The sequence below is a fragment of the Mustela nivalis genome (assembly GCF_964662115.1).
Source record: "Mustela nivalis genome assembly, chromosome: 5".
Classification (NCBI taxonomy): domain Eukaryota; kingdom Metazoa; phylum Chordata; class Mammalia; order Carnivora; family Mustelidae; genus Mustela; species Mustela nivalis.
In genome coordinates this window covers 49,523,445-49,545,939 of record NC_139024.1, presented here as the reverse complement: position 1 = coordinate 49,545,939, position 22,495 = coordinate 49,523,445, and the positions used below count along the sequence as shown (strand labels likewise).

General features: G+C 33.0%; 1 protein-coding gene and 1 long non-coding RNA gene across 5 annotated transcripts in view; one reads left to right on the top strand and one right to left on the bottom strand.

Annotated features, from left to right (window-relative positions):
• Positions 1 to 5,165, top strand: part of LOC309864298 — a 62,211-nt gene extending 57,046 nt beyond the window's left edge. For both annotated transcript variants that reach the window (XR_014311442.1, XR_014311443.1), the window contains one exon: positions 5,020 to 5,165. This is a non-coding gene — a long non-coding RNA (uncharacterized lncRNA). The remainder of the gene's footprint in view (positions 1 to 5,019) is intronic.
• PHIP (PHIP subunit of CUL4-Ring ligase complex) overlaps positions 1 to 22,495 on the bottom strand; it is a 126,247-nt gene that overhangs the window by 101,064 nt on the left and 2,688 nt on the right. For all 3 annotated transcript variants that reach the window (XM_082729626.1, XM_082729627.1, XM_082729628.1), the window contains exons 5-6: positions 10,215 to 10,365; positions 10,030 to 10,128 (exon numbers count right to left, since the gene is read on the bottom strand). In XM_082729626.1, the coding sequence (XP_082585752.1) occupies positions 10,030 to 10,128; positions 10,215 to 10,365 (250 nt within the window). The remainder of the gene's footprint in view (positions 1 to 10,029; positions 10,129 to 10,214; positions 10,366 to 22,495) is intronic.

The window sequence follows — 22,495 nt, the reverse complement described above, 5'->3', positions numbered from 1 at the left end:
CCTGCTTGTATAAATAAATAAAATCTTAAAAAAAAAAAAAAGAGTAAAACTATCTAAATAAGTAAAATTTGAAGCGAGAAAAGGAACAAAATGAAGAACACTGTCATCAATAGCAAATCATTCAAAACAATCTTTGAAACAAAGTCTATGTGCACAAATCTACATAGCTATTAGAGATTAACAAAAGGCCCACAATTTAATGTTAGATATAACTACATACCTATCTAACCAGTAGATTCATATCCATTACTTCTCTAGGTTTAAGGACAATAAAGCAAATCCCCCCCAAGTCACTCTTCCCAGTTTATACTTATTTTTCAAAAATTCTTTTTTCCAATCATAACACTAATGTGCACTCAGTGTAGAAAATAAATGAAAGAAGAAAAATCCATTAATTCTATCAGTCACTTTTAAAATTTTTACAAAGATTTCCCTCATAAACAGCATTTTAACAGCTCTGCTGTATTCCTTAATGAAATAAGAGTTAACCTCTAAGTTTGCCAGACTTGTATTCGAACCTGATACTAGGGGGACTTTAAGGAAGTTTCTCTCTCTCTCAACTTTAATTTCTCTGTTATGTTTCTCTTTTTAAGATTTTATTTATTAGAAAGAGAGAGAGAGAGAGACACTGCACAGAGAGCACAAGCCAAGGAGGGGGGAAGCAGAGGTAGAAGCAGACGCCCTGCTGAGCAGGGAGCTGGATATAGGACTCTTCCCAAGCCACCCAGGCGCCCCTAGTTATATTTCTAGAAACATTTTCCACAATATACTTGACTTTCATATTAATGCTGTTCTTTGGCATCTCACAATTTCACAAATTTTAGTCAATTCTTTCAATATTTTTTCCTTTTTAAAATAATTTCTTCTACTGATTTAATATGAAGAGTCCTAATCAGCCAACAGTATAATAAATATCCATTTACATTTTCTTTTACTTCCCTGTGGTTTAAAGTTCTCACTTACCTCCTTAATTTATCTGGACTTTTAGTATATATTGGGGTGAACCTCTAAAAAGATATTTTTTCTCCTCCAAGAAGCCATTTGTTCCAGACTTTTCATTTACTCATCTTTTTCTACCCCATTAAGTTGTGATTATCTTATCTTATAATTTCTGTGCTAGATCACTGACCTCATGTCTATTTATATGCCAGTACCAAAATTTTGATTTTATAACTAATGATGTCTTAATATTTATCTGGCTATTCTTCATCATTATGCATCCATTTTAAATATCTCAGTCTTGATTATTATCTAATTTGAGGATCACTGAGAAATTAAAAAAATAGATTTGTTGGAAATGTAAGGTTAATTTCATTTACTCATAAATGAAAAAACTCCCAGAATTTCTGTAAATAAAATGCAAAAGTAGTTATAATTCATAATTAATAACCACAAAAAGAGTTCCTAAATTAAAGTAGAAAAGAGTGAATTCTGGATAATCAGTACCTAGATTTCATTCTAATCTCCATGATCTGTGTTAATAAAGGCTTTCTAAATGTAAAATTAGTAGAAGAGTTTGGAAATCTTTAAAACTAAACTTAAGTGAACTACAAAACTGGTAATAAACATGTAAGCAAGACCACATGAAAACAAATTCCAAACTGCTTTATTGCTAGACAATAATTAGAATTCCCAACAAAATAATGCTAGATTCACAACCAGGCACTCAGAGGGCAATTTCTATAGAAATGACCTTCCAAGTTCATTACAAATAAAAAAAATTGCCTACATGTGGTGTTGGTGACTTCAAATTTTCCATCAGATAAATGTATTGTGCAGTGTAAGATATCTGATTAGGCATAAAATTACATAAAATTTTCTTCATTTTAAAGAACCACAAAAATGTTCTAATGAGAAGGAAATATGACTATGGGGTCACAAAAAACAGCCATATAAATCTCTAAAAGAGAAGTTATGCTAAAGCCAGGAATCAAATACTTTGAGAAAATAGCTGTGAAGAGGAAAAAGACACCAGGGCTTATAGATAGAGAGGGTCCTACTAGAAGGACTTCAAGAATCTAAGGATAGAAAAACTCTTAACTGCTTCAAACAACAACATAAATACAACACAATACCTATTTGGTGAGAAAAATGACTATTGAACACTATTATGATATGTAGCAGGTGTGGAAAATAATGGCTAATATTACTGAGTGCTTTAGTAAAGGCCAGGGACTTTACATATATTCTCATTTAGTTTCATCCATCTTTTAAGGTAGATACTACTATTATCCCCAATAAGGGGATATTCCTTACCAGTAAGGAAACTGAAAGACAAAATGTAACTTTCCCAGATATGAAGCCCAAGGGTTGAATTCAGGCAGTCTGATCCCAAAGGGCACACTCTTATTAGGTAGACAGATTTTAGAAAAAAAGACTGAAATGAAATACGATGAAGTATTAATAGCAGATAACCAGAGAGACTGATTTTTGAGCTGTTCTCTGTTTCCCAAGTTTTCTCTATTAAGCATCTATTCATTCTGCTTAATTTTTAATTAAATGAAGTCTATCAGTCTACCTGAAGGAACTCAAAAGAGCAATATGAAAAGTACAAACAGTCTAAAGAGATTAACTTAAACTCAAAGAATGAGAAAAACAGGCCCAGGGATAAAGATGCAAAAAATTTAAATGTATTTAATTATAAAAAAAGAAGTCCTCAACAGTAAGTATATTGAAGTATCAGAATTGTATACTATAAAACACAATAACCATTGCCAATCTGACAATGGATTGAATGATACGCTACAAAGAATTCACATCTGGTTTGGTTCAAAAGCCATAAAATAACACAAAGTGCCATCAATTTTGTTTATAAGTTTTGCTTCTAAAATCTATCCCATTAAATTTTTAAAGTACAAAAGAAATACATCAAAGATTGTGTAGGTTCAATTTTATTTGGCAAAAAATGCATAAGAAGGAAATTTTAACATTTAACTGACTATAGAGCCACAACTGAAAAGCTCATTGCAATAATTTTCCTGAGGTTACTAACATAGACATGAGTAGGAATTAACAACCAAATATTCATAATTTAAGGGCCAGAGATAATATGGGGAAATAATTCAACACAGACTGGTTTATGTTCACACCATCATCTGGTGTTTATGTCATCTTGCAACAATAAGTAGCAACCAACCAACATAAGAACAAGACAAACAAATCACTATTACTATAATGAACAAAATTCCCAACTTTAGTTAAAGTAGCAAGGGGCTGCAACATTAGAAGGACAATCCTGTGAACAGCTTTTGTCCCCAAAAAGGAGGAAGGCAAGAGAGAAGAGAAAAGGGAAATAATCACCTGGGTAACAGAGTACCCATTAGAGCTTCTCCATTTAACCACTGTAACTAAAATAATTAGAATGCACAGTAACTACCCTCCAAATCTCTACATAGTCAATTCGGTGTTCAGTTGTACCTGCGGTATGAAAGACATCATGTTTATAAAATTCAGCAGAGATTACAAAGATAAATAAGGAGAACTCAAACACTGAAATAAAATACAGAAAGTAAAGAGATGATTCTAAGAGTAAAGCAAAAAATCTCAAGAACCAAGTATGTAACAAGCACAAACATAACAAACCCCAATACACACACATTATAACTACTAGGACTGTAACTTACTAGAATTGTAAAATTACTTGATTTGTATTACTCTTCCTCCTCTTTTCTCTCTTGGAAACTTGTCTGATACTACTTCAATCAGAAAATAATATAATGTCATAATATTATTAGTTTTAAATATTTTTAAATGTTTTATAGTAATTTTAACAAAAACTCATTCTTTAGAAGCTATGTAGTTTTATATCAAACATTTTAATCATTCAATTTTAAATTAAACATTTATACAGCACCTACATGGGCCAAGTATGAACTAAAGGATGTAACAAAGAAAAGACACAGTACTTACCCCCATGGAGACTGCAGTATAGCAGGGAAGACAGATAGGAAACAAGGACTTACAACAAGAAGTGTCAGCAAAAAAAGGGTTCAGAAAAATCTTGAAATATACAGTAGAGGGTCTTAAATATGTGGCAGGGGAAGGAGGGATTGGATATCAGCAAATTAGGCTTTTCTGAAAAACGCACACTTAAACTAAGACCTAAAAAATGGAACAGCCAAAGAATGTTGGTGGGAAGGGAGCATATTCTAGGCTGAGACAAGAGCATGTGCAAAGCTCTGAGACTGGAAAAAATACAGTACTCAAGCTACATAAGGAAGCCAGGTAAGCACACAGAGCACAAGGGGCAAGCATGGAGAAAAGAGATGGGAAAGGAGGGGGCAGACTGCAGAGTGCTTTCTAAGCTACGGTCAGGCTTTCTGGACTATTTCCCCAAAACAGTAAGTTGAAGGTTTTCAAGGAGAAAGTAATGGGAATAATGTAAGATTTGCTCTGGTAAACAATTGCAGTTTTAACTTTTTACCACAATAAGAATAGATCAGAAGGGATCTGACTAAAAGCAAAAGCCTATTTTGCAAAGAAACAAAGGGTTCAAAAAATTTTCATTTTAGAAAAAAAATTAAGTCAGTCTGCTAACAAGATTGTTAAGCCTTTCTTAAGGAACTGAATAATCTTCTCTCAAATTATTTATTTCGTAAGAGATAAACTTTAAAGAACATACCACGTTTTATTCTTTCTAAAGTTCTCACCCCGAAGCATACTTCCAAGGCTCCTATACCTAAATCAATAAATGGACACAGGTGGTACAAGACTAATGCATAAAGAATTTCACAAAGAAAGCAAAAGGGTGCTAAATAAATGTGACATAAAGTTAAATGCATAAGATCAGAAAAAAATACCAGGGATAAATGAGTTGGATGCTACTTCTTAAGGTTCAGTTTCTTCAATAACATGGGGGTATCTTGCAGTGTTGCTATGAAAAGCAAACAAGACAAAATGTATTTGTAAACTCAAAGGTATTATATATATACTAACATTTATAATGACTGTCCTTAAAAAACCAAACCTTCATGTTGTAAAAGTAAGTACTAACACAGGTTTTCTTTTACTTTTTTAAAGACTTTTGTGGGAGATCTTTCTTCCCCCTGGGTCTTCCTTAAGGAGTGGAACAAACTGCTGCTCTATTTATATAAATATCTGCTCAGCCTGATCATGGACTTCCCAGTTTCAAGACAGCTAGAAGATGTTCAATCGTTAACTTCAAAGGTTCCCTGAAGAAATTCAAAATAAAAAGTCAGAGACTTTATGAGAAAAATAAGATAATTTGCTTCACCTATACAGGTATGAAATTCAACATTAAACCCAGTAAGCAACCTGGAAAAATAGGGGACACGAACAAAAAGGGGTAATGACTGACTAGTGCTTCCTAATTACTATTCCAACTGTTTGCCAGACATACAACAGGAAGGCAGGGCACACAGATGATACTTCTCATCACAACTATGGCCTTAAAAAGAATTTCCTCTCATTATTTACAAAAAAGAAAAGAAAACACAGCTACAAAAGCAACAATTTGAACTCACCTAAGTAAACCGTCATTCTTCAAAGTGTTTCCCCTTTTTTGGTCAATCATAAGTTTGAAAAGAAATTTAAGCAAAAGAAAAAGTATAAATAATAATGTCTATTTTACGTATTTGGTACTTTGGCATAATGAACATTAGCTTTACTCCCTTAAAACAAAAACATGATACATCTTAGGAGTCTCTCATAGCTACCTATTCTTAGAAGACAAAAAAAGGAAGTAGGGAAGGGGGAAGGAGTGGAGTAAGCAGAAGAGAATTGAAGAAACAAAAGCCTCTACCAAACAGAAATATATCATTCTGAGTTTTTCTTGTCCCACCCTATTCATTAATTACATCAACTGCCTACCGGCTCTTCATTTAATATTTACTAATACTGAGGAACTGGGTCCATAAAGAGCAATGAAATATAATCCATTGATAGATAAATGGATAAGGAAGTTGTGGTATGTGTGTATATATAAATAATGAAATATTACGCAGCATCAAAAAAATGAAATCTTGCCATTTTCAACAATGTGGATGGAACTAAAGGGTATTATGCTAAGTGAAATAAGTCAGTCAGTCAAAGACATTATCATATGATCATATGATCTCACTGACATGAGGAATTTAAGAAACAAGGCCGAGGATCATAGGGGAAGAGAAGAAAAAAATGAAACAAGACAAAACCAGAGAGGGAGACAAATCATAAGAGATTCTTAATCCCAGGAAACAAACTGAGAGTTGCTGGAGGGGAAGGAAATGGGAGTGATGGTGTGGCTGGGTGATGGGCATTGGGGAGGGTATTGTAGTGAGCGCTGTGTATTGTGTAAGACTGATGAATCACATACTGTACCCCTGAAACAAATAATATATTATATGTTAATAAATGAATAAATACAATCCAGGCCCTAACAGTATCATCGAAAAAAATAAAGGTAAATAAAGATCATTCAGGGGACAGATTAAAATCTAGAAGCCAAGACCAAAAAATAAAAACCTCCAAACACAGCTAAGTCAGAAATGATTAGACAACAGAGATTATAAAACTATTAAGACTCGAAAAACAAAGTAAATGTTAGAAGAAGATGCGTTCTAAAAAAAAAATATGGTTACTGAGAAAATAACAGGTCAAAATGAATGAATTTAAATAAGTGACAAGCAGTTGCGTAACTGAAGATAAAGGAATAACAAGTTTTAGAGGGTCAGAAATTCTATTTTAAACATTTTAAAGTTTCAGACAAATGTGAGATATTCAAACTGAGAAGTACAACAGTTTGCATATAGTCTGAAAAAACTCTAAGAAAGGAAAATCCAATTTATAACCCCACTCATCGTAAATGAGCCTGAGTTTCAAACAGGAAGTTCAACTTAAAAAATAAACACGCCCTAAATGCAATACGGAAACACAGATCTGATCCTGAACAAGAAAATGTAATTAGTGGGAAAATCTGGTGAGATATAAAAAAGATCTGGTGTTTAGATAATAATTATGTGCCAGTGCGGGTTCTACAGTTTTGAGAAATGTACCAGATAACCTAAGATTATAACACTAGGAAAACTGCATAAAAGTTACAAAAGAACGGTGAATTGTCTGTGCAACTTTTAATATATAATTTATTCCAAAATTAAAAGTTTATTTTAAAAAACCTGTATCTCAACTGTGTCAAAATTTAAGTATCTGAATCTATAGTATAAACATTTAAATCTATAGTTTAGGGGCGCCTGGGTGGCTCAAGGGTTAAAGGCTCTGCCTTCGGCTCAGGTCATGGTCTCAGGATCCTGGGATTGAGCCCTGCATCAGGCTCTCTGCTCAGCAGGGAGCCTGCTTCCCTCTCTCTCTCTCTGCCTGCCTCTCTGCCTACTTGTGATCTCTCTCTGCGTTAAATATATAAATAAATAAATCTGTAGTTTATGAAAAGCTGAAATGTTAAGGTTTTTTTCTTCTCACATTCCATTGATACATTAGTACTACCACAGACCAAGGAAAGAGCAAGGAAAATCTTTAAAGGTAGCCAGAGAGAAAATAGCAAAGAGGAATAATAAAAAAAAAGTCTTCTAATCCATATTCTGTGGTAACTCAAAATGACACAAAGTATCACCATGCAGGCAAAAAGCATGATGAACTTTTCTTTCCATTACCAACTTATTCCCAATTTTGCAGCAATGACAAAATATTCAAGACTGTCACCAAGGGGAACTGACAAGACAGGACCCTAAACTATGACTGTAATAAGTAGAATTGTTTTGATTAGTCCAGTTTTGCTTTAGTGACTTAAAATTATATGCAAAAACAGAAAAGCAGGTAAAATTGGCATTTTAGTAGAGTTTGTTTTTTAAAATATATAGAACAAATATTTTCCTGAAAATATAAGTGGAAGAAAAAAAACATTTATTTTAAACCCTAAAAGTGAAATTAAGTATTTCAAAAAGGTACAAAAATGAAGTACTTGGTAATTAATTCTGTTATCTAAATATGCCAGTTGCATTTCTCTGGTGTGACATAAAACCCAAGATCTTTTTGCCATATTCCCTATATCCATGTCAGCAATACTTACTGACCTGACCATTATGATTTAATACCAATTTGAGTAACCAAATGCTACTATCTGAAAGTTTAGTTTATTGAAAATAAGGCATATTGAAAATAAGACGCACTTGACGTGTAACCCTGATCAAGATGCCAAACCTTTTGATGCCTCGATTTCCTTCTCTATAAAATAAGAATAGCTTATAGACCACTTAAGGTTTTAAAAGAGAAAATAAGTGGAAAATGCCTGGCACACAGTAATTACTTACACAGCAAAAAGAGAAGTTACTTACTGTCAGTATTCTTGTACTTTATCAGCTACCATAGAGCTACTGGACAATGTGGTGAAAGAATAATGTAATACATTCCCCTTACTTTATAGACATGCAAGTTTTCAAGAGAGGATGGACGTCCCCCTGTAGATTAAGCACCTGTAATGTTTTACCTTCCCCTTCTTTAAAGAAAACTATTCTGCCCCTAGTTTAAGTTTCTAAGTGCAAAGATAAAATATACTCGAGTATCTCAAATCCTTTCTTGTTTTAATAGTTGTTCTTTATATACAGATTACCTATAGATATCATTATGTAACGAAGACACTCATATGCTAAAAAACAAAACAAAACAAAACATCCATGATTGTCTGCCACACAAGTATTACAAAGGAAATGTTTGGAAAGGTCAGAGGAAACAAACCAGAATACATCACAGAGACAAAAAGATGAAATCATAAACGAGAAGGTGATAAAGATTAGGTAAGAAAGTCTACCATCTGTTCAACTGGAGTCCCAAAAGGGAGAGAATAGAGCAAAGATGATATTTTAAAAGGTAATAGCTGAGAATTTTCCAATGGCAGGAAAAGACATTACAGATTCAAGAAACCCAATGGATCTCAAACAAGATAAATTAAAAAACAAAACAAAACAAAACAAAACATCAACACCAAGACATATCACAGACAAACTATAGAAAACCAGCAAGAGGTCACCTTCTATGCAGCAAGTTAGGAGATTTAAACCCACACCTACCAATAATTACATATATAGGACAAACTGCTCTACATAAAACACAAAGATTGTCATACTGTATTTTTTAAAAAATCACTTCTATGCTATTTTTAGGATACGGAAAATAGGACAAAAAGAAAGTTTAAAACAGTGAGAAAAGGTCCATTATATTAAGCAAAAGGCAAAACTATAATGTTGATGATCAGTATCAGTATAACAACTATCCAAAAAATAAATAAATAGATTTGCATAGGTGGAAGAAGGAGAATTAACACTCCTGGATAGGCAAAAGAGTGGGGGTGGGAGAAGACGCTATGACTAAAATATGAAAGTCTCTGAAAATGAAAAGTTTAGACTCATGCAAGCGGAAGTATGACACCATTAAAATATCTTAACCTCTTTTTACTTGAGCAGAACACCACCACAGCAAAGGTAGAATTAAATAAGATTACTATTACAGTGTTGTAGATATGACCTGAATGGGAAAGAAGACACTGAAAGCAAGAAGGTTAGTTCGGAAGATAATCCAGGTAAGACAAGAGCCTGGTAGTAGAAGAGGTAAGAAATGAATCTAGAAGGCATTTCAAGAGGAAGACCTATCTACAGCAATTTTCCTTTGAAATTTTAAAGGCAAAAAAATGCACTACGCTTTATTAAAAAAACAAAACAAAACAAAACAAAACAAAAAAACACACAAAAAAACCAACCAAACTATTTTTATTTTCCACCATAACTAATCTGTAATATGGTACATAGTCGTTCACAAAAATCAATCTAATAAATTTTAGGGAACAATTTTTTGTAAAAGTAATATATCAAAGAACAAGTTGACCTACATTTGGTATAGCATGTATAATCCAGAATTATACATTATGACTTCTTCATTATTAAGATTACTGACACAGTAAAAAAAATCTGATAGCTTTTTCCTCTTTGAATGCTAATGCACAGAATATGAAATTCTCTTTAGCTAAAACATTTTTGTTTTCATAAGCTCCTTATTAAGAGGAAATCAACTTGGTAATGAACTCACCAATGCTGGGTGGGCTACCATAGTTAATTGGTGACTCAGGTGGTCTTCCACAATGCAATGCAGCCAGAGCAGATCCTTTCCACACAACATGCTTGCAGCCTATTAAACACACATATTTTTATGGATCCAAAATAGGACATACACACAAAAAATAATGTCTAAATCCTACTAGAAATTTTTCATACTTTTATTTGTGCGCAGCAAGGACTGTCTTCCAGCTCCCAATAAAGTTTGTACTCCAGGAACGCTTTGTGGAATTTCTTGTTCAAGAAGAGGTCCTAGCCGATGACATATTTGCAGCAAGTGATCAGGTGCTAAATGTCTGTAATACTTCACCTATTATGTGAAAGACATAAAATACTTGCTAAATAAGATAGTTCTTTGTGTCAAATAAAATATACCTTAAAAAACAGAGCAATTTGTTCTGTCTAGTCAACACTTCCTTTTACTTGAGGTAAAAGTTCAAGTTTATTCTGTGCAACCATTTGACTCACAGAAAAAAATAGTTATCCCAATCACCGTTTAATTCATTGAGAAACAATGCTAAAGAATTAATATAACTAAATATAGCCAAGTTATAAATGAGCAGATTCTAGTCAATGCAAATACTGAACAAAGAAAAAATATATAGCATTACAACCTAAAATGATTATGTTGTAGTTTAACAGGTTAATTTTCAAAAACTTCAAACAAAAGTCATCCAACTGTAAAATATAACTAATATTTTGGATCTTTTATGTTATAAAGAATATCTCCAGAATAATTAGGATAAAAAGACCTTGATAGTTCATGTTCATCACAAAGTTTCAAAACACTTATATGGCCTCTATGAGGAATTTTGTAATTTATTCAAAAAACCTCAAAGAGAAAGGCCAAATTCCAAATATTAATTTAAATAAGTTTAACTATAAAATAAATCTACCTACTAGAAAAAGTCTGGGCACTTCTGGAACAACTTCAAAACACTGCTTAAATTTATGATAGCATTTGAAAGCAAGATTATGAAATTCTACTATTTTTATTTTCCATCCTAAAAGTCGTTTCAAAAAATCTAAAGAGAATTAGAGGAAAAAAATATTTTATCAATTTATAGTTAGATTATCAAGTTATAAAAAATTTCTCAATGTACTATCTAAATATTTTAGTTCAACTATTCTCAAAGTGAGTTCTAGGAACCCCTAGAAGGTTCCTGAGGTAAAAATCATGAATACTACTAAAATGTTATTTTGCTTTTTCACTCTTTCATGAGTGCATGGTGGATTTTTCAGGGGGCCACATGACATGTGATATCACAAAAGACTGAATGACGTAGCAGATAAAAGAATTTAAACGCTTCCCAAAATGTAAAACAATGCCACTTTTCATAAATTTGTTTTGTTTTGAAAAATAATTGCTACAAAAAAAAAGTTACTTATATTAAACATGAAATGAGTTTTCATTTCAGTATTTTAAAACTTGTTTTAATTTTTAAATAATAAATACAAAGATTATAATCCATGTAAACAAAGAAAATTCATTAATTTTTATTAATATAAAGGAGTTATAAGGCCAGGTGTTTGAGAACTGCTACTCAAGGTCACATGGAAATGGCAATTTTAGTATGAATTCCTCCTAAGATTGATTTGGGGAAGGAAGTGAAGGGTTAAATTCTCTCATTCCATCTTGCAGTATCTGTTACACTCTACCAACAGAAGAACATGAAAGGTATTTTTTTAAAAAGTTGACTAACATTCATCCTTCTAAGCTGAAGCCAATTAAGAGAAACTAATCTTACTTTTTATCATAATACATTCCTGTCATGAAGACAACATGGAGCCATATTGCCACACTGATAATTTAATACAACACAAATGTAGCATACAGTAGTGTTAGTGGAATGAATACTTTAGTAAAGAGGTTCTAATATAAATTATATATACTATATTATATGCCTCTGAAAAATCCTGAGATAAATCTATTTGATTTTAATATAATTTCCCAAACTTGTTAAGCTATGGGTTCCCTTTTCCCCTAATATCATCATCTTAATGCAAAACATATTCTTTCAAACACTAGTATGATTAGCGCTAAGAAAAAAGCATTTAGAAGAAAATTTACCAAATTAAGAATTTTTTAAATTTTATTTATACTTTTCTCCAATCTTCCCTAAAATAATTTACTTAAAAATAAAATTTAAAGGAAAACTTCTAGTTCTAAGTTGTATATTAGGGTCCCTTCTAGTTCTAAGTTGTATATTATTATTCTAATGTGATTTCTTTACATTGATCTAAGTTCCTTTCAAAAATTTTACTTTCACCATAAGGTTCATTATTTATTAACTTTAGTTTTGTGATTATCCTGTTTTAGGGTCTTTTTGTAAAATACATTTCAGCTAGCGAACCTGAAAATCCTTATTGAGGAATCCTTATTGAAGAATTCATAAAATATTACGAATCTACTTTTTCAGACTTAAGTCTTTCGTTGGTGATTTAGTATATTTTTTCAAAATCGATTTTACTTTAAAGTTAGAAGAAATACTTTCAGTTCTTAAAATCCTCAGGCTTTCTGGCTTTTGAGACTTTCTATAACCTGATCCCTCTGCTGGAAACCTTTTCTTACCTGTCCACCTCCCCACTTTATTCTCCTTCATGTCTCAGTCTATACCTCACTGCCCTCCATGACCTATTATAAGACCTCTGTCCCTTTTTGGACACCCTATCTTTTTGTTTCCATGGCACATTATACTCCTTCCCAAAACGTTCTTTTACCCCCACTCATCAGGGCTCTGTGATACTTTTATCATATTAATTGTTTTTAATATATTTTTACATCTAGACTCACTGGGAATCTAATGATAGTTACAATCCTCTGCCTAAAAAACACAGATACAGGCCCTAACTCTGTCTTGTCATTTTGGAGGTTCCTGAGACCCCTGCAGTATCCTAAGATTGCCAATTTACTTGTCCATGACCTATATTAGAAGACATGGGATTAGATCTTATTTACCTGTCTACCCAGCACCTAATGTAGTACTTGTAGTTAAATGTTTAATTGTTAGGTAAGTGAACACATGACAATATGCAGTAACTACTGACTTTTCCTATTCTATCTAGCCATTAAACTGTGAAGTTCTTAAGGTCCAGGATCCCAGAGCCCAGTTCCACACTCTATTTCCTCTCACTCAATACGTTTTCCTTGAACAGTTATTATATCAATGATTCCCAAATTTGCATCTATAATCTATACTTGCATATCAAACTTCTTTAAGCAACTCTTTTTGGAGTCCCAAAACCTCCTGAACTCAATATATGCAAAAATGAACTCATAATCTTGTCAACATCCCCCAATATACCCTACCTTGACAAACGACACCACCATCCATCCAGCCTCAAACCAAGTCGTCACATTTTTTTACATTGCCTATTATTCCCTTCCACATCATTCTTAACATCCGAGTAGTCACCAAGTTCAACTGATATTCCCTTCCAATACTTAAACTCTTCTACCTCTATAATAATGATCCAATTTCAAATCATCTTTGCAATAAACTCCCATTTTTGCCACATCCACTCATACCTCCTACACCTCATTCTATATATATATATAAAATCTCTTCTATTCCAATTTGTTCTCTATATTGCAATCATAATGCCCTTTCTAAAACCTTTATCTGGTGAAGTCATCCCTACGTAAAACACTTCAGAGACTTTCCTTGCTCTTTGGCCATCCAATTCCTTAACATGGTCTACAAATACTGAAAGGCATGTATGGTCCACTTGTACTTTGCTCCATATGGCACATTCCCAACCCTACATGCTCTAGCCCCTACTTTTCATATTTAGACATCCTGGCCTGCCTTCAGGTTCTTTACCTGCACTCTCTGTCAGGCTTTTCCCATGCGGTACACTCTCTACCTTTCTCCACATCTCCTTGCCCAAACAACTCTTTTATTGTGCTTCAGATCTTCCTTCCAGTGTAACCACCTTTTCCCTATACTTTACCAGTCTAAGTGTATTATCTTGGCTGCATGCTCTTGGTGACTTTTCCGTAACATGTACCAGTTTATGATTATATATTTAAAAGTTTAATGATTTGATGCTTTTCTTAACTTCACCATTAACTAGAAGAGAGTAAGAACGACGTTTTTTAAAATTTAATGCTTTTCTTCTTAACTTCACCATTAACTAGTAAGAACCAGGTGTTCTCTTGGTCCCAGCTGCATCACATACACACATTCATATATACACACTCACCTACCCACCCATCCATTCAATACACACTTTAACAACAACAACAATAACAAAAAACACTGATGAAGACTTCCTTTTGCTACCTTTTAAAACACTATTCTTAATGAATATTATCTATTCAGATAGATATCATCTATATCTATCTATATTATCTTAACTATTCTTAATATTATCCACATCACTATGGTCAATAGAATGTAACAACAAAAATTTTAAGAAAATGAAATGGTTCAAAAAAGGTTAAAATGGTTCATTTATGGCTATACATGTATAATCTTTAACTTCCAAAGCAATAAGAATACCATATCTTTAATATTCACTTAAGATTTTTAGTTTCAATGGACTTTCATTTGTTTATACTAATAAATAACAAAAGGAAATGAAAATTACAAGGGAAGTCAGAAGTGATATACTATAAAGCCCCTTATCCAAAACATCTGTATTTGGATTCTCAGTAATTGTTGTACACTATTACTTGGAAAAAACAAAACAACATCCTCGATTCTAATATACTGATTACTTTCCATGACCAGTGGTGCTTTAAATTTCTTAAGATATTCAACACATAAAAAGTATGACCAAATTATTATAAAGTTAACCCTGATAAATCTTAACAACACTATCATAGCTAACATATACTGACTGCACTCTAAATGCTAAGTCGTGTTGTAAGTTATAATATAAAAGTTCAGCTCATTATTTTAACAATCCTAAGAGATCTGAACTAATACTATTATTTCCATTAATAAATTATCATGCAGTAAAATAAAACAAGGTTCCTAAGATCACACACATTTAGTGGATGGTGGAGGTAGGAGTCAAACCAAGACAGTATATGTAACTCCAGTCCTCATTCACACTGCCATAGTACCTATTGCCTTAAATATATATTTATATGTATATATATCTATTTCAATATTGAAGCTAAAAAAATACTTTGAACAGTTTTCAACAAAGACATTAAACTGAGACAGAAAAAGGAACATTCTAAAGTTCATTTTCACTACTAAGCAAACTGCACGAAAGCACAAATTCCTACAGGTAAAGGATACCTATAGGTAAAAGAGCTAAGGATAGAAAATAAAACTACAGTAATAGTGTGACAAGCCTAAATAGTCTCTCCCACGATGGCTAAAGGAAATCAGTATGATCAACCCTACCTTTCTCAGTATTTCTAAGATTAAAATTTTAAACTCAAAGTTAGAAGTAAGGTTTAAACAGATTAAACAATCAAAGGATTAATACCAAAAAATTTGATTATTCTTAAAAAATAAGAATAATGTATATTTATCAGTTGTGCTCCAGTTTTTAAATTTTCATAAACATTTCCTCTTCTCTCCCATTCAAGATATATGAGCCTGTTTTATGGATGCAAAGTCTGATGCGATCCCATGGAGATTCACTCCTACACCAGGGGGTTAGTCAGTCAGAGCTTTGCTAAATTTCTCATAACCCCACCCCCACCTCCAATCCCTTTTAAGAATCATTTAAGGGACGCCTGGGTGGTTCAGTTGGTTAAGCAGCTGCCTTCGGCTCAGGTCGTGATCCCGGCGTCCTGGGATCGAGTCCCACATCGGGCTCCTTGCTCAGCAGGGAGCCTGCTTCTCCCTCTGCCTCTGTCTGCCATTCTGTCTGCCTGTGCTCGCTCTCTCCCTCTCTCTCTGATAAATAAATAAAATCTTAAAAAAAAAAAAAGAATCATTTGATATGGTAACAACAGTCTTTGGGTTAACTGTCCATAATTAATGGTTAAGGTTAAAAGCTGAATTATAGGTATTTCTTTGTAAATATGTTATGATATCTATTGCAGAGGTCAGCAGACATTTTCTATGGTAAGTATTTTAGGCCTTTTAGAGACAACTATCTGTCATACATACATACTTTTACCAACTCCTTAAAAACGTAGTAACTTTAGCTTCAGGGCCTTAAAAAAAGTTTCCTACACAAATTACCTGCAGCAACCATAGTTTACCATTCCTATCTAAACAATTGGCTCTATCAATATTTCCAGTAGCAGGGGTAACAGAATTCTGTGAAAGACATAACTCTGTTCATGACTTCTCCATCTTGGTCCAAATCATAAACCTGTATCACTCTTCTCTCAGGCTGATAAAAAACATTTCTAGAATTATCAATTACAATTTGAACAACAGGATCCTCTTCTGAAAATGTGAATTACAGCAAGAAAGGAACAAGAAAAGACTGAGTGCGATCTTTGAGTAGTTTACTTTCCTGCATCTTCAGTTAAAACAATCTGCTGCTGCTAGCTTCGCTACTTCATATAAACAGTGGTTCTTCCCGTCCAAGAGAAATTTGCCATTGCCAATGTAAATTATTGTTAAAAGGTAAATTTTATCAGTGAGGGGAAACATAAAAAATCTGGAAGCCACTGCATTCCACCAGACATCCTGTCATTAAGAACTCCTACTCAATTTTTAAAGAAAAGGTCAGTAGTTTGAGAGCTCTCAAGTCAAACAGTCTAGGTTTAAACTTGCTGAATGCGGGGGAAAACATTTACTCTACTACTCAATATCCTATTCTACAAGACTGAGACTGCCAAGAAGTCACCACCTTGGGGGGTACTCATAGTAAGTGACACAGGAGTTGGCAGTCACTTTTTTTTTTTAAAGAATTTTATTTATTTATTTGACAGACAGAGATCACAACTAGGCAGAGAAAGAGAGGAGGAAGCAGGCTGCCAATGGAGCAGAGAGCCCGATGTGGGGCTCCATCCCAAGACCCGGGGATCATGACCTGAGCCAAAGGCAGAGGCTTTAACCCACTAAGCCACCCAGGCATCCCAGCTGATTTACCTGTGCGATCTAGAAATGCCAGTCCTTTTAGCATATAACTAAGAAGTTCCTATGAAAATAAGATCCACCAAATATCTGATACTACTACGTCCTGAACACCTGATTGGTTCTAAAAATGTCAGTTTTTCATATCTGTTTTCTCTAATTTGTTCAGATCTGAAAGGCTAGTTACTTCGCTCCACTACAGTTCTGAGTTCTAAAAAGTCAGCTAAATGGAATACAATTATTATTATTATTATTTTATTTATTTACTTGACAGAGATCACAAGTAGGCAGAGAGGCTGGCAGAGAGAGAGAGGAAGGGAAGCAGGCTCCCCCTGCTGAGCAGAGGGCCCCATGCGGAGCTTGATCCCAGGACCCTGGGATCATGACCTGAGCCAAAGGCAGAGGCTTTAACCCAGTGAGCCACCCAGGTGACCCTGGAATACAATTATTTTTACAACTATCCTAATGTATAAACAAAACCACAAATTTCAAAAACCTTTTTTATTAGTCATTTCTAAGCCTATTTTTAAAACCAGATCTCAAATTCTCAAAACTTTCAACCTGTAATTATAAGTCTCTTATCATTGTTACATAGTAAATGTTAAAATTACATCTACAATCTTTAAAAGCAAGTTTACATTTTCTGAGCATTTTAAAAAAACTTTAATAGTTTTCCACATAGAAAAATTACAGAATACTTTACTTTGTGCTAAGCAGTCTCAAAATGTATCCTCACAAGCAAGTAAGTTTGAGTTTTCCCCATTTCACAGGTAAAGAAAACTGAAATCCAAAGGTTATAGTTTTTCCAAAGTCATACATTTAGAAAGTAGGAGAAATTAATATTCAAGCCCAGGTGTCCTGATTCCAAGGTTACTGTTATTCTCATTACATTATAATTTCCTTCTCAAAACTTTAGTCCCTACCCCACTATCACAAAGATCTTATAATTACACACTTAACAGAACCTACATAACCATTTCTCAAGTAAAAAACCTCTAATCTGCGTAACTATTCTCAGAAGGGCTCTTATGTGCCTAAGATTTCCCTTTAATTAGAAAAATAATAAAATTAATATAGAATCTTATTAAATGTCAAAATTAATCTTGGTGGTCTATTTACTCTTAATTTTCAACAAACATGCTTGAAAGACTGTCATCTATTCACAATTTAGTCAATCACCTAAGAATTCATTTAGATAGTAAATGGGCAAATATTATCAATTATCAAAACAAATGTGTCTTTTAAAGAATAGCCACAGTGCTCTTCCAGATTTTATTCATTACAATCTGACTATATTTTGCTACCAAAAAAAAAAAAAAAAAAAAAAAGCAGCACCTGGGTGGCTCAGTGGGTTAAACGTCTGTCTTCAGCTAGGGGTGAGGTTCCCACGCTCAGCAGAGGGCCTGCTTCACCCTCTCTCTCTACCCCTCCACCCTCTATGCTCGTGCTCTCTCCTCGCTCACTCTCAAATAAATAAATAAAATCTTAAAGAACAAAAACAAAAACCTCTATCCAGAATTCAGGTTTTCACAAACCACAAAAGATACTCTATAAAAATTAATTTAAAACACTACAAAATAACAAAATTTAACTTTTTAAAAAAAACAAATTTTGAAGTTTTGTTTTTAAACCAAATCATATTTTCTAAGCAAAATTTGTGCAGTAAGAAATCCTCTTCAAAACTTATTTACTAAAATAAATTCAAATAGATTGTTGGCAAAATTTGTCTATCGATTTCAAGATGGAAAATTCTTAAACTGTTTATTCTTAAAATGCCAATATAAATACTCTTAAGATAATGACCAGTTTCATTTTTAGTAATGTTTCGGTTTCAAACAGTACACTCAAAATATCTAATACCACACATACAATGGCAGTGAAGTTGTTTTAAAAAATGTGTATTTCGTATGTGACATGGTGAGTGCTGTGAAGTATATAAGCCTGATGATTCACAGACCTGTACCCCTGGAGCAAATAGTACACTATATGTTAATAAAAATAATTTTTTAAAAATGTGTATTTCTCTGAGTTGCTTACAATTTATTTCCTCACCCAAAATCTAAACCACAATCAAATGGCACAAGCTAAATATTTCTTACATTTATATCATAACCTCTCCCAAGAGACTATGTGCCTCTTCTCTGTCCCTGATAGAGACCAAATGGGTCATGCCACCATGACCACAGGCCATCTGGAGTCTAAAATACATGCTTCTTTATGTGCTTTCTTGATAGTAGGCTGCTATTCTCCATGCTACCACAAATAACCTAAGCTTTACACAACAAATCTCATTCCTTTTACAATTTAATTTTACCTTAAGAAGGTGCATTAGATTATGTTGCTAACTACATTTTCTTAGTATCAAAAAATTCTCCAACCATCCTTTTCCTAATCTATAATCCCTGAGCTCAAACAGGCTGCATCTGGGTATGTAAGGCATGATGACTGCCTTTTCTATAGTGACCAAAGGTTCTCACATATTTCACTCTTCTATAATATAACTTTGATTTTTTAGCACACTGAATTCTCAAATTCCATACGGAAAAGAGGTATTACCATTTTCTCCAATCTATTATAAAATACTTAACAACTTTCTATATTCCATATACTCAGTAACATATATTTATTCATTCCATAATTATTAATTTTCACAAATTACTCCTAATTGTACTTCTAAGATGTCCTCTCACAAAATAAAAATTGATCACCTTTACACATTTTAAATTTAGCTCTAAAATGTTAAACTTGGTTCCTATTATATTATAGCCCTTATTACTTTTAGATGTAATTACAAAAGCCACTTAAATATCTTAACAGAAAAATACTCAAAATGAAAAAAAAACCCAGAAAAGAAAAATACTCTCATTTTAATGCCTGACTTTCTTGAATTCAATTAAAGTTCATTAAAATGATTACACTTAATACTCTCTTAATTTCCATTTTGCTTAATATTACAAATACCTTTCTGTCAATTCAGAAATTTATACAATATGAACCAGTATTTCTTGTCCAGAACAAGTTGTCTAGGATACAATTTTACTTGTTACAATTCTGTAGTGACATGATAGATAACTACAAAATTTGGGAAAAAGAAAAATGACGCCAGAAGACTAGAGAAGTTTCTAGATTAAAAAAACCTAAAACTCACAGTCTGACGAAGAAATTGAGTGGATTAAAAAAATGGCATTCACAGGATTTATTTAACCTAGTGCTCATTTAAATATTATTCAAAAAGTCTGTATTAAGCTGTTTAAAACATACATCTTTAAGCCAGACTGACAAGACAAAACATCTCCTGACAATTTCAAAAACACAAACTATCATGAGGAGTTTAAAGTTATACAAATCTCTGAACAGAAGGAGACAGAAGCAAGAGCCAAGCTCCATTCACATATTCCTAAATGTCATCTGATTACCAAAAGATACAAAAGCTTTATGTATTCTCTAATCTTGGATATTTCAACCATCCAAACATTTCTTAATGTTAATTAGTCCGCAAAACAGTCATAGAACCACTATATAGACCACCAATTTTTTTCTAGAATTCTACCTACAATGCTTTAAAAATTATTTATTTTTGGTATTTATTATATATTTTTCTTTGTATCTTAGGCTTACTTATTTCATCCTTGGACCTATAACACAATTATACTATCAGTAACTTCTGAAGGCTTAAGGCAGTCTTTTTTATGCTGTAGCTGCTATGTTCAGAAAATTACACACACTTGTTTCTGAAATAAAACTGTTTTTCTTAAACTTTCAGGCATTAATAAAGCTATAACTGGAAACTTTACTACCATGACTAAAGTTCTAATAATAGCAAACACAAACCCTTACATAGTACTTCATTTGTGCCAGTTATCACTCACAGTATCCTACAAAATAGGGGCCATTAGCCCAATTTACAGACTAGGATAACAGACTCCTGCAGTACTATACTGCCTCATAACAGTCATATAAAATACCACTGTGTAGTTATTGATGGGATCATCCAACTCCCCCCTATGTTCAAGAACTTTACAATTACTGAGGAGTACAAAGAATTTAACAGGTATTTATTTCATTTAAAAATCTTTGTAAATGCTTTAAACTTCTTAAAATAATGGCACATACCAGTAGAACAACTGCATGGATAAGAAAAGATGCTTTGCCCAATTCAGCCCTCCAGCATGTACCATTTTCCTAACATGTAATGTTGTTCTTGTATTGTTCATTGTAAGGATTATGAGATATTAAAGCCCTACCTTGGAGACTTACCAAGCCAAGCTTAGCATTTTACCGATATTCTATTAAAAAAGGAAATGAATTCTACGCACATTATTTGTCACCCCCCCCCCCCGCCTCAAAATTTTCTCGGTTAGGTTTTAAAAACACCATATGATCTATCTTTAATATAAGACAGCAACACCTCATTCAAAAACTTATTTTTCTCTTAAAACTTTTTCCCTAACTTTCCATTAATCAGTATACTCTCAATACATGCACACTTAAGATATATACTTAAGTATATCCTATTCAATGTTCTTTTTTTCTGAATTTAAGACCAGCAATAATTTATGAAAACTGGTACTTACACCATGGAGAGAAACATACTAATTAGAGAATAAAGAGGTAGTCTACAGTGTCCCCAAAACATGCATCTACTTCTAAAAAGATATGATATTACAACCTAAGAACAGCATACAATTTTCTAATTTGCATGTTTTCTCCCTATCTACTTTTTTGTGTTTTGAATAATCAAAAACAAAATGAAAGACCTGAGTTTTAGAGACAATTTATCCCTATTTCTAGTTCAAAATCAGATTTTCAGCTTAGAAAAATTTCAATTCACTTATTTTACAAATGAGGTAACTGAGACCCAGAGAAATCCCATGACTTGCTTGAAGTAACCCACAAGCTAACTCTTGGCAGGGCTAAAAATCACAATCCTTATCTCCTGATTCCCATCCTTTCACTTGAATAGATTTTTAGTAAGTAGAATGACTTTACAAAAAGCAAATGCCACTACAAAAATTAAAATAAGAATTATATCATCTTAACAGATTAGCAAAACATGAACCCAATTCAAAAAAAAAAAAAAAAGCCCTGTAAGCAAGAAATCAAAATTCTGAATTTAGTAAAAATGCTTAAAAATTCTGCCTCATAAGAATGCAATCACCACCAATTAAGGTGACAACCAGACAGCAAAACTTAATAAACCAACTAATTTCACTATTCAAACAAATAAATAACAAAACTTTCTCTTTGGTCCAAAAATTAGTAGTTTTCCTGTTCTACAAAAAGTTAGCCACCAATGCATGGCTCCATTTAAAAAAATTACAATTCTGATGAAAGCTTATAATATGCCCTCTTGCTTTGAAATCAACTTATATTTAAAAATGTAAAATCTGGGGCACCTGGGTGGCTCAGTGGGTTAAGCCTCTGCCTTCGGCTCAGGTC